General features: G+C 36.1%; 1 protein-coding gene across 1 annotated transcript; it reads right to left on the reverse strand.

Annotated features, from left to right (window-relative positions):
* Positions 1 to 922: 922 nt before the first annotated feature.
* LOC104237894 (zinc finger protein CONSTANS-LIKE 10-like) lies at positions 923 to 3822 on the reverse strand. The gene is made up of 4 exons (XM_009792127.2): positions 2938 to 3822; positions 2138 to 2317; positions 1910 to 2041; positions 923 to 1368 (listed from the first exon to the last, which is right to left on the reverse strand). The coding sequence occupies exons 1-4, from the start codon at positions 3490 to 3492 to the stop codon at positions 1252 to 1254; spliced, it is 984 nt and encodes a 327-aa protein (XP_009790429.1). The 5' UTR covers positions 3493 to 3822; the 3' UTR covers positions 923 to 1251.
* Positions 3823 to 18059: the final 14237 nt, after the last annotated feature.

The following is an 18059-nucleotide window of genomic DNA, read 5'->3' on the forward strand; positions in this document are numbered from 1 at the left end:
TTCGCACAAGTTGTGCAGAGATCCACCTACATATTTGATTTAATTTTTTTCTTTTAAAAAAAGCATATAGCCTATACTAAAAAAATCTTTAGGGTAGGTTGTAATAATGGAACTTCAGTGAACCATAAGTTCATTCTCTCCTGGTTTGATTAGTTGCATTCAAAAGTAATCAACATGTCAAACACTTCTTTTAATAATATTTAGTTACAAGACATGAATTGCGTATAAAAGGATCAACTTCAAATATTAGAAACTTTTTCCATTTTACTTTTTTGAAATTTTTCGCTTTCTTGCCTTATTATATTATGAGAGCACAATGCTTATGGATAATATGTTGCATTGGTTGAAACTTAATTTAACCTCACATCAGTGCTTAGGGCCTACTGAAACATGGCAGATCCTAGCCGAGTATCATGAATGAAGGCTACTATACTAAACCGGCTGAAAAACCTAAGTTCCTTACATTTATGGTTCCTCTCCTTCGCGGGATGGTTGTTCTCCTACGAACCTTTGCCTTCCCTCCTTTTCCACAATAAGAAGACAAAGAAGAATTTTCCCAAAATGGATCGAACTTATATAAGCTGATAATATAAATAATTTTTACACTATTAGCGTAATTTAATTTTATCGTAAAAGGTTATTTATCTTATTTTCCAGGTAATTAGCCGTTATTTTTACTTATTCTTTTTTATTGCCAGGTAGTTTAAAAATTATTTTACACTGTTACTATACGAAAATTAAGCTAGAAGAAAATTCTTTTTTTCTTTTGGTTGGTCTTCGTAATATGCATGGTTTAAATACGCGTTCCATGCATATTGCACGCATTCTAAATATTTTGGATTCTCCTAAAACGATTAGTATTTCGAAACATGCATAATTAACATAGTAAATTTGCACAAGCAAAGTCATAATCACCTCATAGTACTCAATAGTCAATACTATTATTAGACACAAATGAAACAGCGATATTATTTACAGATTCAATGGATAGTAATCTATATTTAATAAAATAGAGGAATGAGTTGCACATGGCCTGTTAACTAAGTTTCTAAATAAAATTAAAATACAAAAAGTGGAAAAAACAATTTTTCCTTGCTAGTCTACTCCCTCCATAGACATTTAAATGTAGCAACTACAAGTGCACCTAATTTATTCATTAAACCAAGCTACCATCTGCCTCTTCTTTTGCTCCTAGAGGCTAATATTATCCTTAATTTTTGCACTGTCATAAATTAATTTTAATGACCCAATTTAATAGCTTGAATATTGTTGATGATACTGTGTCATTGAACCAAAGTTGTGATAGAATGGTAGTCCTCCTCTCCCTATTGAGCCTTGATCTTGTTCCTCTTCATGAACTCCTTCAATCTACAACCAAAGTAAAACAAAAAGAAAAATTATAAGATTAAGGGCTCAATTTTACTAATTAACCAATACTTCAATAATGCACAATGATGGATCCAAAATTTAAACGTTGTGAGTAATGATGAGTTGAGAGACTAGTCTTGAAATCAGGGGCGAAGCTACAACCTATCAAGTGTGGTCAACTGACCATCCTTCGCCAAAAATCACATTATGTATATAAGTAAAATATTAAGTTTTAGAGGTGTATATATATAACATATATATTGAACAATCTTTATCAGAGAATTTTTTTCATTTCTTTCAAATTTGAACACCCTTGAAAAAATTCCTAGCTTCGCGTACTTGAAATGTACACTCAACTCTATATATATTTGTTTTTTTTTTTTTTGCAAAAACATAGTAGTATGTATATATATTATATAAGATTCAACCTGCGAACTCATTATTGAATCCGCCAATAATAATACAATTAAAAACTCAAATTTAAATAAGAATAAAGCTTTATGGTTGATAAAATAAAGATGAGGGAGAGAATATTAATTACCCAAAGTTCATCTTCATCTTCAAATCTATTAAACATTGTAGTTTTGGGAATCTCTCCAAAAGCTTCATCATTACGTGCAAATCTGCCACGTATTCTTGGACGGTTGTCGGCTAGTGTTTTCCTACATGCATACTGTTGTTGGACCATGGTATAACCAATTAATGCTAATATTCAGTCAAATAATAAATTCTAAAATAATTTGGAGAAATATTTGTGCATATTAATTACCTTAATAGTCTTGTTAAAATTTCTCTGTGTTCTCTTTGCTCTGTACCTATGAATTCTCTCTTTTCTTTCTTCAGCACTATAACGTCCCACTTTGATATTTGCTGCTTCCTCTATAAATGCTCTTTCTCCTGATAATGGACTTGAAGATAAAGTGTTCCTTGTTTGACTTGTCTTCATCTTCTGTTAAACCACAAAAAAAAAAAAAGAGTAAATGATCAAGAATTTTTTTATTTTCTTCCTTTTTTGTTAATTTCTCTCTCAAAAAAAATAAATATGTTAATCGTTATTGATACCAGACAGAGTTACTTTTCCTTGCTCCGGAGGTTTTTTTTTTGTTAATTTAAAAAAAAAAATATACTATCTCATTTCATTTTACGTGACACCATTTGACTGAACGTAAGTTTTGAAAAATAGAACAAACGATGGGTTGTTTGGTACGATGGATAAGAAAAAATAATTTTAGGATAAAAATTTAGTATCGCCTAGTCCCTTGTTTGGTTACTAATACTGAGATAATCGCCCAAACACAATAATTTTTGCTTTGACGATGTATTTGGTATTTAAAATTTATTAAATATATAAGAATATTAAAGTTAGAACCCAACCATTAACCATTGAAGTCTTCGTTCTAAAATCAAGAACCAATAAGATTGAAATTCTGATTCCGACTTTATTAGTAATATGAAAAGTTCAAAATTACTAAAAAGTTTTCATATCATTTAAACATGTCAAAAAAAATAAATAGAATATTGGAATTAAAAGATTACTAAAAAAAATGGGAATTTAGAAAGAGGACTAACTTGCAAATCACCAGTGCTGCACACCCTTCTCATTTGACCAGAAGAAAAGCTATTTTCAGGGGAGCTAAGTGCAGGTGTTTGATAATTTGAGGACTCAATTAAACTATCAAACTGAGGTGTAAAAATGGAGAAACTTGGTTTATTATCAAAAGAATGGCTACTAAAACTCCTCTGCATCAACTTCACAGCATTTTCAGCACAGTTTTGAGGTACCATTAAAGGATTACTGATACAAGAACTAGAACCAGAACCAATAAAATCAGACTCAAAATGAACTTGAAATTCCTCTGATTTAACAGAATAATCACCAAATCCATTTAATGGAATTGTTTGGCAAAGTGAAAGATTTTCAAGTTGATGACTTGGTGGTGAAGATGAGAGAAGAACTGAGGAAATTTGATCAAAAGAATTTGTGTCATCAATTGGGGTTTCTTGAATTATAGTAAAGTTGTTATCTTGGATATTATTTTGGAAGATATTATTAGTATCAATAAAAGATGGAGAAAAAGGGTCAGAAAAGAAAGTGTTGTCAAATACAAATAATTCAGAAGACATTGAAATTGAAATCTTGGAAATAGTTTCAAAACTCTCTGATAAAAATAAACTCTCCCTTTTCTTGTTCCTTGTAGTGTGGCTATAATAGTAATACACAAAGTTATTGAAAGAGGACTAAAATGTACAAAAAAGTAAAATTGTGGGGGGTGTTTATTTAATGAGAGGAAGATGACAAGAAACTCATTTCTCTCTGATTTTGCTCTGATTTACTGAAGAAAGGTGAAACAGTAGGTGTGTACTATTGCTTTTGAGCTTTTTTCTGAAAGTTTGGAGGAAGAGGACAATTTAAATTTGGACTTGTTCTGCACTATAAGCAAAAACAAAATCAGACGAGGAAAGAAGACTAGTCCACTTCCACTATATAAAGGAGGATACTTTGCAATCAAGTCCTTCAAGTTTTACTTTATTTAAGAGTTCTCCTAATACTAGATGAGCCCAACAATTATAGTCCAATAATTTGAGTTCTGATATGATTTTGACCGTGTATGAATGCATATTTTTATGTGATTGCAACTCTAAACAGCAATAAATTGTTTAGAATAAGCTTTCACAAACAAAAAAGAACAGTTCTTATCTTAGTAAATAGTGAGACATAGAAAAGGAAAACCAAATATACATCCCCAAGGCCCAGCGTATGTAGAACTGGGCAAATATTTCATTTTATTGTGCCTTTCTTTTAAAATAATTTACTAAATCAAACTCGAGCATATGACTACTACTTATCATCCACATGATTAACCATATTGCCATCAGCTTGGATTTATGCATTGCTGGAAATATCTGCTACTTTGTATTCATCCTGATCTCTATCATGAGAGCTTCTTGCTCCCATTCTAAGAAATAAAAAAATATTCTTTTAGTATAAAATATATTAACTACTACTACAAGTCCAACACCATGAATTTGAAATATATCATGATATAAAGATAAGCTAGAAAGAGACAACATAGATAGAAACCAAGTGTCTGAGTCACGCTCCTTTTGAGGAGATATATAGAACAGTGTCTTTAAAAGCAAAGACGTTGTTACTGCAATATAATTATGCGTCGTAGAACTAATTCATTCGGAGAAATGCTAATTCTTGTTTTCTAATAAGCTGATGCTAACAATTATATGAATATACTAAAAATTTAATGCAAACGACCTCCAGAAAAGATTGTCTATATAATTTTATTTACCCTCAAATAAAACAAAGAAGTAAGTCCAAACACATGAGAAAAATGTCTAAAAAGTTTATTACTTTTAAGGAAAATATACAGCTATGACATAGATTCATTGACACGATTCCTATCACCCCTAAAAGAGTAAAATGTGGACCAATATTGGCATTTCTTTACATCATCTTAGCATTATCTTAGTGTGGGCGTTTGGCAATAAACTTTTTTTATTTACTTATTAAGTTGTTATTGGCCTATTGCTCATGACCCAATACATACGTCAGCGATCTGACTTCTTTAAATTAAACTTCTCTTTGATTAATAATCAGTCTATAACAAAATCAACAAATAAAAGTAATTTAGATTTCTCGAAATATCACAGAAGCTGTAATCAAACAAAAAATGTCCTTCAAGATATAGTTAGCTCAAAATAGGCTTAATCTTGAACCTTCCAAATCAGAGGTTAATTAATATGGAATTTGAATGGTTGATAAACCAAATATGCATAATTAGACTGATTATTAAACTTACCAAAAGATATGCTTGATTCCAAGAACACACACAAAATGTGTTGATGTCGCATGTTTGAAATGGAACGGAGACGTCTGTACTTATCATCGGGAGGCTGTAGAACCTTTAAGAAAAACTTCACATTCTTGAATTCTTATCGTGCGTCCTTGATTCAGCTTGAAATGTAACTCTTTGAATTCCTTCCACGCGTTCGTATGCGCGCATGAGCGCTTGATTTCAGCTGTGCATCAACGACTTGTGATTCCTTGATCGAGGGGCGAGATGTGATCTCTATGTGTTGATGTTGGGCCAGTCTGGAGGACTTGAGGCAGGCCTTGCCTGTAGCTTGAGCCCTGAGCTGTTGATTGCGTGAGCGTGTGTTTCTGGATTTATATGTTTGATAGTGTCCCTATTAAGGGAAGTGATGACTGGATAGTTACGTGATGAGTGTGATGTGACTGCGAGATTTGTTCATATGAATTGAATGAGACGAGAAGGTTCTACTTAGGGGTAGTAAGAGCTATTTGATGCTTAATTTCTATTGTGATTTGATGTATAGCCCCCAGTTATGGGTATGTTGAAGGATCTTTTCATGTTGCCTAGTTGGGAAGTGAAGTAGATTTCACGTTCTGATATGAGTTCAGACTCAGGAAGATTAAGTGACTGCGTAATGTTTATGACGGTGGAAGGGTATAAAGAGATGTTAGTTTGAGGCGAAGCATGTGGGTTATCTCCTGCAGAGTATTCTGAAGCTTGTGTGATCCTTATGTTGTTTGTTGGAAGATCTCTTTTACCAGTGAAATATATGTGCTGCAATTTAAATTTGGGTCGCTTAAGAGAGTGGTCTCGACTGTTACGAGGGTGAATGCGAGAATTGCAGAAGATTTGAAGTACTAGATGGTCTGTGTTGCACGAGCTTATGAAAGATTGAGTTTAATCTTACTATGGTATTATGGCAATAATAGAGTATATGCATTATGAGTTATTGTGTGTTTTGATTTATGGCTTTGAGCCAAGTGGGGGAGTCTGCTATTGATTAGTTGATTGCACGGTTATGTGCTATGTTGGTTCTAGTTTGAGGCATACTGGTGAATCAGTTATGGCTTACGGAGGTTGAGACCGAGGATGACTCGAGTAAAGAAAATTTCAATAAAGGTTATGTTATGCTTTATGGGTGTATGAGAATCACGGAATGACTTGAGTTGTTATTGGTAAAGGATGTACGGTGCATAGAACAGGAAGTTACTTGGTTGCATTAAGGTGAGGTTACATTCTACGATGTCGGAGTGCATATGGAGCACAGGTCATCCGGTCCGTTTGATCGATCTAATTGCGGTTTGAGTAGAGTGGATGACTCTCGAGAATAGTTCTAATGAGTTCAAGATTTTACATGTAATAATTGGAGATTTTTAGGTTGTATATTTAGCTAGAAAATGAGGTTTGCATTGGAGGGTGTCAAGACTTGTGGTATTTCTATATCATTATGGATTCTATACATCAGTATTAGGAAGGTGAAGGTAATGGCTTTAGATTCGCAGGAAGTCTCTTCAGGAAGAGTATTTCGAATGTGGTGCTTTTGGGTATATTTGAGAGAGTAGTCAGCGGTTTATGAACCGTATGACTTTATGCTTGGGTCTTGTGTGGCAAGTTTGGGTCGAGGATTGTGGTGTTATAGCGAGAAGAAGTGTCAAGTTGAAGGTATATTAGAAGGAACTTGGATAGATGGGATAGCTTGGTAGTAGGCCGGATCGGCATTAGTTCTTTGGGTGCTTACGAGGTAATGAGTTTTTACAGGTATTTCGCGGCAATCCTCTTGGGTTTTAGTGGCCTGTGTAGCTTGGTTGAGTTAAAGGAATTCAGTCCTAACGGTTTAGTTTTGTGCAAATTGAGATTTGCATGTTTAAGGGCACGATTTAGTTTTGAAAGGAAGGTCACAAATTCTTAGGTAGCATGGACAGTTTCAGATGACTAGATAAATGAGATCACTGATTGGTGTGGCTTGATGAGGGTATACATTTTAGAAAGGGCGATGTGTTTGAGTTGAGGATACTTCATTAGTATCGCGACACTCTCTTGTTGGATCGACTGCTAATATTCGAGTTTGCTTGGTGGCACAAAAGAATTTTAGGAGTATCCCTCGTGGAATGATTAGGTATTAGAGCCGTGTTATATATTCGGATGGTGGAATTGGGATCGGATATGGTGATTCGTGTGCTATATGGATTTGAAGACTGGGAGTTCTCATAAATAGGTTATGTTATGGTTGTGAGTCGCATGTATCGGTCTTCTGTGGTGACTATCGAGGTTTGGAGACATGAGTGGATCCTTTGTTGCTTAGTATGTTAGATTTTGGATGTAATATTGGGTATGGACTGGTTGTCTCCGTGTCATGTTATTCTGGGTTATTACGCTAGGACGACAACATTGGCTATGCCGAGAATGCCACGGATTCAGTGGCGAGGTTTGACGGATTATGTTCCCAGTATGGTGGTTTTATTTTTGAAGACCCAGCAGATGGCTGGGAAGGGTTGTGTTTCTTCTTTGGCCTTCGTGATGGATGTCAGTGTAGAGACTCCTACTATTGATTCAATGAGGGATTTTACGGATGTATTTCCTACTGCCGGGCATGTCGCCGAATAAGGTTATTCATTTGGTGCCGAGCACCGTGTCGTATAGCACCGGCAGAGTTAAAGGAGTTGAAGGAGCAGCTTCAGGAACTCCTTGATAAGGGGTTCATTGGTAGGCCAATATGGATGTGTTTTCTACATCGAGTCGGCTTGGTTGACTCCGAGTTGTATTGTTGAGGGATGTATTGATTCGATTATTATTGAGCTTATTAGTGATCTGGGGAGATCTATAAGTTACCTTTCCGTGTTGCGAGGCATTAGGATTTGTTGGTTATAGGCACATGTGGTGCGGTTTTATTGGGGTATCTCAGTGGAATTCGAGCGGGAAGAGTATTGGGTATTGCTCGGTGGATGGCATATCGGTTGTGTCTTTTCAGGTTTGTGTAATGTTATGTCAATTGCTTCGTAGTGGTTATGATGATTTGCTTTGGTTCTAGACATCAAATTGCGCGTGGTTGTCGATTTTAAGCATAGTGACTTGAGGTGTTTCATGTGGACCAGTGTTTGGATAGGGTCACGCATTGCAACGAAGTTATATGGAGGTATGACCCTTCATGTTAGATTTGTGTGTTCTATTTCTACGATATGTGACGGGTTCTCAGTATTGTGTGTGGTGGTATTGGTCAGCTTGCGGTACAACTCTCTCATTTGAGTCATTTTTCATGATTTGAGTACGTTTGGATTGTTGCTTATTGGTGCGCGGATTGCACGAGTTGTGGCTTTAGATTGTATTGATGTGTCATGTCACTAAAGTAGTTGTTTGGATTAGATGAGATCGTTGGGATCTAGAATGAATACAAACAGATTCGATTTCAGTGTGTTGGAAGGATAATATCGATGTTCGACTTAAAATTTGCTATGGTCCTTGCCAAAGGAGAAACAACTTCACGAATGGTTGATCTGAGGAATGGTTATGACTTTCTACGTGTTTCATTTATCATTGGCAGTATACGGAAGTGTTGGAATGAGGCTTTATTTAATAAGAGATTTATTATCGATATTCGGTTGTTCTGAGCAACTGTTGTGATTAGAAGTTATCGATATGAGAGTTTGAGCTATGTGGTATATCATGTAATTGCATTTGAGGCTGCAAGTATGGTTTGTTACAGTTTGTTCGGGTTTATTCAGAGTATAAATGTGAGATTCTGATCTTGTAGATGATTTCAGAAGTGGAAATGTGGTTCTAAGGTTTATGGGTTAGGTTGGATTGTGAAATTTCAGTTACATTGTGTTATCGGACCTATATGAGATAGGGTGACATGGGATCACCCACGGGTATGTGCATGGTAAGGTTACACAGTGATTTGATGATTTTCGGGACAACTCTAGGCACGTTCGAGGACGAACGTATGTCTAAGTGGGAGAGGATGTAACGACCTGACCGGTCATTTTGAGCTTTTGCACTTCGCTTTCCAGTTCTAGAGCATGACTAGACCCGTGTGATGTATTATAACTTATGTAAATTGTCGGTTTTGGGTTTCAGGGTAATCAAAATGGATTTGGAAGAACAGTTCTCAGTTTGAAGCTTAAAATTTGAAAGGTTTGACCAAATTTTGACTTTTTAGTATTCGATCTCGGATTTGAATTTTTATGATTTGATTATCTTTGCTAGGTAATTTTGGACTTGGGAGTGCGTCCGGATGTATTTTGGAGGTATGTGGTAGATTTAGGTTTGAATTGGTGAAATTAGAATTTTGGCATTTTCCGGTTGGTAGAGGAGATTTTGATATAGGGGTCAAAATGGAGTTCTGAAAATTGGAGTAGGTCCATGGTGTCATTTGGGACGTGTGTGCAAAATTTCAGGTCATTCAGGCAAGGTTGGTTAGACTTTTGATGAAAATCGGAATTTGGAAGTTTTTAGAGTTCTTAAGCTTGAATCCGTGGTTGATGTGATGTTTTGATGTTATTTTGAGGGTTCCGAAGGTTGGAACAAGTTTGAATGATGACATGGGATATGTTGGCATGTTTGGTTGAGGTCCCGAGGGCCTCGGGTGAGTTTTGGGTGGTTAACGGGCCAATTCTTGGTTTGGAAAGTTGCAGATTTTGTTGGTTTTTGTTGCAGAAGAATTTGTTCTTCGCGTTCACGAAGATTGTCCCGCGTTCACGAAGAGGAGCTAGGTATAGAGGGAAATATGTTATTCGCGTTCGTGAGTCTAGGGTCGCGTTTGCGTAGTTTTGATTTCCAATGAATCGCGAACGAATGGAGGAGTCGCGTTCGCGTAGGGTAAAGTGGAGCAGCTGGGATCCAAGGGGTTTGTGCACGCGTTCGCGTAGAAATGGTCGTGTTCGTAATGGCTTGGTGAGCGGCGGCTTCGCGTTCACATGTAGGAAGTCGCGTTCGCGAAAGAGGAATAATTGGTCAAAGATTTTTTGTGATTCGCGAACGCGAGGATTGGACCGCGTTCGCGAATAAGGAAAATAATCCCTGGGCAGAATGTTTTAAAAGTGGTTTTCACGATTTTTGGTCTATTTCCTCCACTGTTGAGCGATTTTGGAGCTTTTTGAGAAGGATTGAAGAAGGAATCGAAGGGAAACACTCGGAGGTAAGATTTTTGAACTCAATACTCGATCCTATGTTGATTCTTACTTGTTTAAACATGACATTAGTGGGATGTAAAGGTTAAAATTGGGGAATTAGGGCTTGAAATTGGAAAATGTAAATTGGGGATTTTAGGGGCCATTTGAGGTCAAATTTTGATGTTCTTGGTATGTATGGACTCGTGGGAGGATAAGGATTCTATTGATGTAATTTTCATCGGATTCCGATACGTGGGCCCGGAGGTCGGGTTTGGCCAATTTTGGGATTCTTGGTGTAAATTGGTTATTTTCAAGTGGGCTTTGTTCCCTTAGCATATTTTGATGGTATGAATCTATTTTTGTTTAGATTTAGAGATTCGAAGGCCGAGTCGAGAGGCAAAGGCATCGCGGGTTAGAGTTTTATCCGGTTTGAGACAAGTAATGATTGTAAATATTATCCTGAGGGTATGAAGCCTCGGATTTCACATCATTGTGCTACTTTGAGATGTTGCGCATGCTAGATGACGAGCGTGTGGCCGTGCACCGTTGGGGATTGTGATTGGTCTATCCCGTACGGCTGTTAAGTCGCGTATCTGATTAAAACGTGTTTGATATCATTGTGTTTTGAAAATTATTACCATGTTTTGGGCTGAATGCCATATTTGGGCCTCGTGCCAACTGTTTTGGACCCTTATGGGCTTTTTACTGCTAGTCCTCACTGTTTTGACTTCATATTTGTACTTAGTCATGCTATATTCTATTGTTTTTATAACTCAGCCATATTTACTCCGTTTCGATATTTAAATGATATTTGGGCTGAGCATCATGTTTTACTGTTGCCCGAGTGGCTTGAGAGATTTCTGACTGAGTGAGGCCGAGGGCCTGTGTTGTGAGGATACTATGGGAAAGGGCTGCGCGCCGCAGCAAGTTGTTACTGATTTATGATTATGAGGCCGATGACTTGATTTGTTACATCACGAGGTGGCTTGCTATGAGGCCGAGGGCCATTTTGATTATGCCATGAGATGGCTTGTTATAGCGTTTGGGCTGTAGGAGCCCCTTTGGAGTCTGCACCCAGTGTGAAATGTGATATTGCCCGAGGGGCTGTTGTTGTTTCATGTTGTTGCCCGTGGGGCTGTCCTTGATCCATGTTTTGCCCGAGGGGCGGTTCTTGATTCATATTATACCTGAGGGGCTGATTACGAGTGATTGTGAGGTAGTCCAAGGGGCTGGTTCTGTTGATATTTTGCCCGAGGGGCGGTGTATGGTACATGTTTTGCCCGAGGGTCTGTTTACATTTCTATCATTTTTACCTACTGTTTTATCACTCGTTTGAAACTATTGAAAGTTGTTTTTGAAAGGTTTTACTGAAACTGAGCTTGATTTACGAAGTAAATAGTTTATGTACTGTTTTGGAAATGTACTGTATTTTCTGTAGCGCTATGACGTGGTTTAAGTATTTTCTTACTGCTCAACTTTCATTACTTTTATTACATACTGAATTGGCGTACTCACATTACTCCATGCACCTTATGTGCAGATTCAGGTATTTCTGAACCTGGTAGCAGGTGTTGATTGCTCAGTGGCAGGTTCATCAGAGTTAGCAAGGTAGCTGCCTGATGTTTGCAGCTCCTGCTCTTCTCTCTCTTATTTTCCTTAGACTGTTTTTAGTATATTTTAGACTTTTTGTTGTATTCAGACCTTAGTAGATGCTCGTGACTTGTGACACCCCGATATCGGGCTTGTGTATTTATTTCGCACTGTTCATTTAGACTTACATTATGAGATATTTGATTAATTAAAGGCTTAAAAATGACTTTTATTAAATAATGGTTAATTCAGAATTGTGCTGGCTGGCCTAGTTTCACGATAGATGCCATCACGGCCAGGTCAATTTTAGGGTCGTGACAGTTAAAGGGCTGAGGGGTATAGTGGGGCCAATTTTACCTACATTAACCCTATGAGGATTAATAAAAGTTATTGACCAAAGACTTAGAGTGAAATTTTATTCATGGATAAAATTCCCATGTGGACCTGTGGCACTTTAGAGTTCACAAGGTCATGGACCCAGAGCAGTGCTTGTGTCAGGAGGGGTACCTTAGCCATAATCCAATTTCACACCTAAATACCTTATCCATTTTCTCTTACTCTTCCTCAAAGTCTTAGACACGCGTTTCAACTTAGCAATTTCATACATTATCAGAAATAAGCACAAGGTTCATAATAAGCTTCTCAAAAGCTCAAATGCACAAAAGTACAATTCATTGATACAAAGAACTATAGAAGATGTTTCATTATCATCAAAATACCAAGATATGAACAATTCAGAACCAACATCAATATTGACCTTAAAATCCCTTATCAGAACACTAAAATACAAAGATAAATTATAGCAAGTAGACTAATGGACTCCAGTAACATCAATGACTTTAAGGTTAATCTTAACATATATCAGAATATTTAGGAGGATTATTATTAAGATGTAGAAGGCTAATTGCATATTATCAGTAGGTAAGTGCTATCAATTCAAGTTCAAAGAGACTTAGTTAAGTGATGTAAGCATAGGTGATAGGTAAGATATGTACATTAACTTTATTAATTCTAGTGAATGTTAGCACATTCAAGTTCATTAAACAAGGTTCGTAATACTTAGGACATGTCAACACACATTTTAGTGATCCTCAAATTAGTCTAAAACAGATATACACATAGTTGAAACCTTATTTCACTAAACACCTACACTAACAAGTTTGTTCAAACTTCCTAGAGATGATAGCAAGTGAAAGAGACATCAATGTAAATATGTAAATTATTTTTTTCTAATCACATGATATCTAGTAGTAACAACAGATGGTTAATAGGTTTTCAAACTGTCAGGACCAAATAGCACTCCAACTCATGATCAGGTTCTTCTATACATAGTGGTATTAGACAGACATAGTGCCTATTATTTACTTGGCTAGGACAAGACAAACATATCACAATAAGTTCATTTTTAAACAGGTAAGTGAATTCATTAACAAGTTACACAAACATAATTCAATTCATGGTCTTCATATACACCGATTGTCATGATAAGTAATCTCATAGCAACATGATCAAGTCTGGATCACTTAAACAAAGTAGATTAACATGAGAAAACAAGAGCAAGTCCATTAATGAGAATTGTTCATTTGAGTACAACATAACACTATGGAGAGTCAAGACTGCATGTGACTGGAAGTATAAATCTTAGCAGGCAACATAGTAATCCAAGCACATAATTTCTCAAGATAAGGGTATAGAATGGCTTCATAAACATCACTAAATTAGTTGAAGTAGCATGATGAACATGGGCACAAGCAAGAGTCATTCAACCATCACAACAATAAAGGTTTTGGATAGCCACTGTGAGCACCTAATTTTTGCCCTACATGAAAATGACTCTTAAAAATAAATTAAAAATAATTTTAAGGGATTTTAGAAGTTTTTCTTTATTTAGTTGCATTTCATGCATTTTTAATATTTTAAAATCATAGAAAAATGATTAAAAATATCACATTTTAATTTCATGTCATATTATGTTATTAGGAAAAATTACAAAAATGGTCATTTTTACATATTTAGCTTTTAGTCTTTAGAAATAGTATTTTTATTTAGTTTTAAGTTAATTAGTTATTTTAATAGATAAACAATTTTAATTTTTACAAATTAGAATAATTTAGGATTTTATTAGATTTTAAAATCAAAGAAAAAGAAAAATGAAAGAAAAGGTTTTGATTTAGTCTTCCTACCCCAAAGTTAATTAGCCCAAATTCATGACTTAAATCCCTAAAAGCCCAAAACATTGAGCCCATATACATTCCCCATTTGACCTAACCTAATTCCTACCCCTATAAAATAACACTTAACTTCTAAAATAAAATAAAAGACCTTAGACCTATAGGGACTACAAATTCGCCGTTTTCATAGGAGACCCCACCCCCTGTATTTCATTTTCTTCGAACCCCACACCCATGAAACCAACGACCCCTTTTTCCTATAGCACACTTAGCGACCAGAACTCCCCATTGTTGTTTCTTCTTCTTCTCACCATCAAGCCCACTGGAAATCGACCCTTTCCCTTCTCCAAATATTAGCTCAAACCAGTCGCAAACAAACCCCCCAAAATTTAGCTTTAAATGCAGCTGTAGAAGCCACCCCGTTCGAGCCCATTTTCAGGCATGAAAAACTGAAAATCAGCAATGGAAACAAGCTAAGGAAGTAGGGAAAGCCGTTTTCCTCACCATCCTCCGAGTTCATGTTCTTTTGATTTTTCAATTAAAAAGAAAAATACACAAAAATACAAAAAAAGAAGAAGAAAGGAACCAGCAACTAAAACATTGAACTAAAAAGAAAAAGAGAGCTCTCATCCAAAAAAAATGAGAGAAAACGCAGCTGCTGATACTCCACCCAAAACACCAACAAAAAAATAGAACGTCACCTAACACAACTGAAAAATATGTTCGAAACAGTCCATTTTTATCAAAAGTAGCGTCAAAGAGTTGAGATCGAAGGCGTCATTTGAAAACTCCAATCGTCGGTTCCGGTTGAGTTCGCTGCTGAATGTTTTGTCAAGAAATTGTCCATTTGTTGTAGTTTTGAGCTCAGATTCATCAATACAAAGATCCTATTTTTCTCTTCTTACTGTGTTGCTAGCTCTTGCTATCGTTTTTGCCTTCTGTTAATTGAAAGTTAAGTGTTGGGTGTTAAATTGTTGGGTGTTAAAAGTTTTGTCATGCATAATCACAGATCTGCATTTTTTTATATAATCCTATTCACATTTTATATATGTACTACTTACTCTCTATTTCAAACCTTTATTTGGATTTTATTTGGATTATACAATGGTTATGTCTATTTGTTGTTATGTATTTGATTTTTTTTACGGAGATTCTGCTGAACTTTCCTATTTGTACAAGAATTGAGTAGTTATGTCAATGCTATGCAAGTTTAGTATTTCAGTTCCCATTAATTATGTTATTGTAGTTCATTTCTTCCACAATAAACTACTTAACTCATAGACCTTACAACTATCTCGAATCTAGGAGTTAGAATGATTTTCTGAATTTCGTAAAAATGCTTTAGGCACGACTTAAACAATTATTGTGATTGTGTACATGTTCGCATGACATAATTCGGATTTTTAAAATAAAATCAAGGTACTCGTTCGCGCGACTTTGGCCAGTTTTTTCTTAAATAATTAAGCGTGACAAATTGTGTACACGTACGCGTGACATGATTTAAGCGCCGATTTTCAAAATAAAATCAAAGTACACGTTCGCGTGACTTGTTTCAAATAATATCACCACTACGAATAATTGAGTAATTAGAACCTGTAAAAAGTAAAATACACATAGGTCCTAAAAATGAGTAATTAGATAATTTAAGCCAAGTATGAATCACTAAGAGACCGTGCTCGAACCACGAAATTCGGGAGTGCCTAACACCTTCTCCCGGGTTAACAAAATTCCTTATCTAGAATTTCTAGTTCACAGACTTTTAGAATAAAATCGAAAATTTCCTCGATTTGGGATTTAAAAATAAACCAGTGACTTGGGACACCATAATAAATTATCCCAAGTGGCGACTCTGATAAATTAAATAATCCCATTTCGAATAATGTCACTTTAATTAGAAAAACTTCCTTATACCCTCGAGGTGTAAAAAGGAGGTGTGACAGCTCTGGCGACTCTGCTGGAGAAAAGAACCGAGAATCTCCGGTTCAGGGTTCAAGAATTCGAGCTTATTAATGTGATTTCTTATTTGGCTTTATTGTCGATATTACTGTATTTTGTGGACTTAATGTCCTAATTGCCATTTATTTACCGCTTTGATATTACTTGAACTGTATTTAAATGTCTTCTAAAAATACGGTGCACACATTCGCGTGACCCACTTTTTCTGTTAGAAGTTATACCAAATAGAACAGGGCTTGGCAAGCAACAAGGCCGAGCAAACTTTTGTGCTCCCGGTACGTTGCCCCCTCCTCGACTCGAATTTGTCCGCTCGGGTAAGCCAGGTTTAGAATACAACCCCAAGTTTAAACCTAGAATAATGCAACCTCATGTTGGATCCCTAGTAGGAACGTTAGTTTGCATCACGTGCATTTGACCTTGGGGACTCAACATAGGATCTAGGACAGGTGTAACCAAAATAACATACCATCCTGATGCATCCTACATGCTATATGAATATTTATTTGTTTCGGCTTGCATGTTGACCGGCTAGGAAAAGAAAATCAAGAGAAAAAAAAACAAAGAGTGAGGTAGGATAGAGAATTTACCCGGTTCTAAAAATTTCGATATTTGAAAATGTCTCGAAACTCTGCCAAAATTTTTGAAAAAAGGGGAAAAAAGGAAAATGTATTTAAAAAAAAGTGAGTCAATATCATGTTTTTCCCAATTATGTCAAAACTGACTGAATACGCGAGTCTGATTCTCACCGGATATGAGATACGTAGGCAAACCTCATCGGTTCCGACCCCAGTTTTCAAAAATTCAAAAATATTTTCCTTTAAGTTCCTTCTTTAGAAATCTTTTTTTTAGAAAATTCAAAAAAAAAAGTTTTTTAAACTAAAAAAAAAGTAGTTTTCTTCTTTCTAAAGTCTCATACGGAAAAAAGAAATAAAAAGAAAAAAAACAAAATCAATAAAAAATCAAAATATAAATTACGTGTTTTCTTTATTTTGAAGTATTTTTCCAAAAATTCAAAAAAAACAAAGAATTGAAAAAACAATATTTTTGTTTTGCCTCAAAGCTTTCATGGTCTGAATGTTATATATAAAAAAAGAAAGAAAAGAGAGTTTATTTACTCCATTCACAATCTTCCTGAACTACGTAAAATCTGATTCATGCGGCGTCATGATACGTAGGCAATCCCCATCAGATTCGATCATAGCTATAAAATAAAACTGAGTGAAAAATAATTTGAAAAAAAAGAGAAAGAAATTTTTTTGATTGAGTGAAAAAGAAAGATACGAGCGAAAAAAGGGGAGCGACAAGAAATAAAAAGTGTCAAACAAAAAGAGAAAAAGAGAGTGCCAAAAATAAAAGAGCGACAGAAACGAAATGAAAAAAATCAAGAGTGACTAAAGAGAGACAGAAATAAAAGAATAGAGGTATATACTGAAAGGCTAGTTAAGGCTGGGATGCAACATGCAACCGTTCAAACACACGGTAAAAGCGTTTAACTGTTAGGTACATTGCATCCCAACGTGCGATTTCCTATATGTTAAATGTTTCAAAACTAACAAGGTTGTTGGATGTGCAAACTATCAGAAGTTTTGGTGGTTGGTTTTGTTGGTAGTCTAGTTTCCCCTCCTTCACAAGATCCAAAGGCACAGATGGCCTCCACAAGCAATCTATCAATCATCAGTCCTGAGGATAGCCCGGCATCGACTATTCTGCAGCTAGAATCAGCAGCTGCTGAAGAGAATAAGATGTTGCGTCTCCGCATATTGGAAATGTGGGACGCCTGGTGTAATGGTAGGGAACCGCCAAGTGCAATCCCTGGGTTCCCTAAGTTGATCCCCAGGTTAAGTGAGGTTACCAACGCCCCTATGCCCAACCCGTTTGTCCCATGCAGGCACCCTCCAATACCGTTCAATGATCCTAGTATGCCTTCTGTGGTTCGCCCCCAGGTGCCAGTTTCCTGGGCACCTCCATTATTATTCTCTACAGCACCAGTCTGCACCAGAACACAACCAACTTTATCACGATTGTATGTTGAGCCTCCA

This window comes from Nicotiana sylvestris, chromosome 8 (assembly GCF_000393655.2).
Source record: "Nicotiana sylvestris chromosome 8, ASM39365v2, whole genome shotgun sequence".
NCBI lineage: Eukaryota > Viridiplantae > Streptophyta > Magnoliopsida > Solanales > Solanaceae > Nicotiana > Nicotiana sylvestris.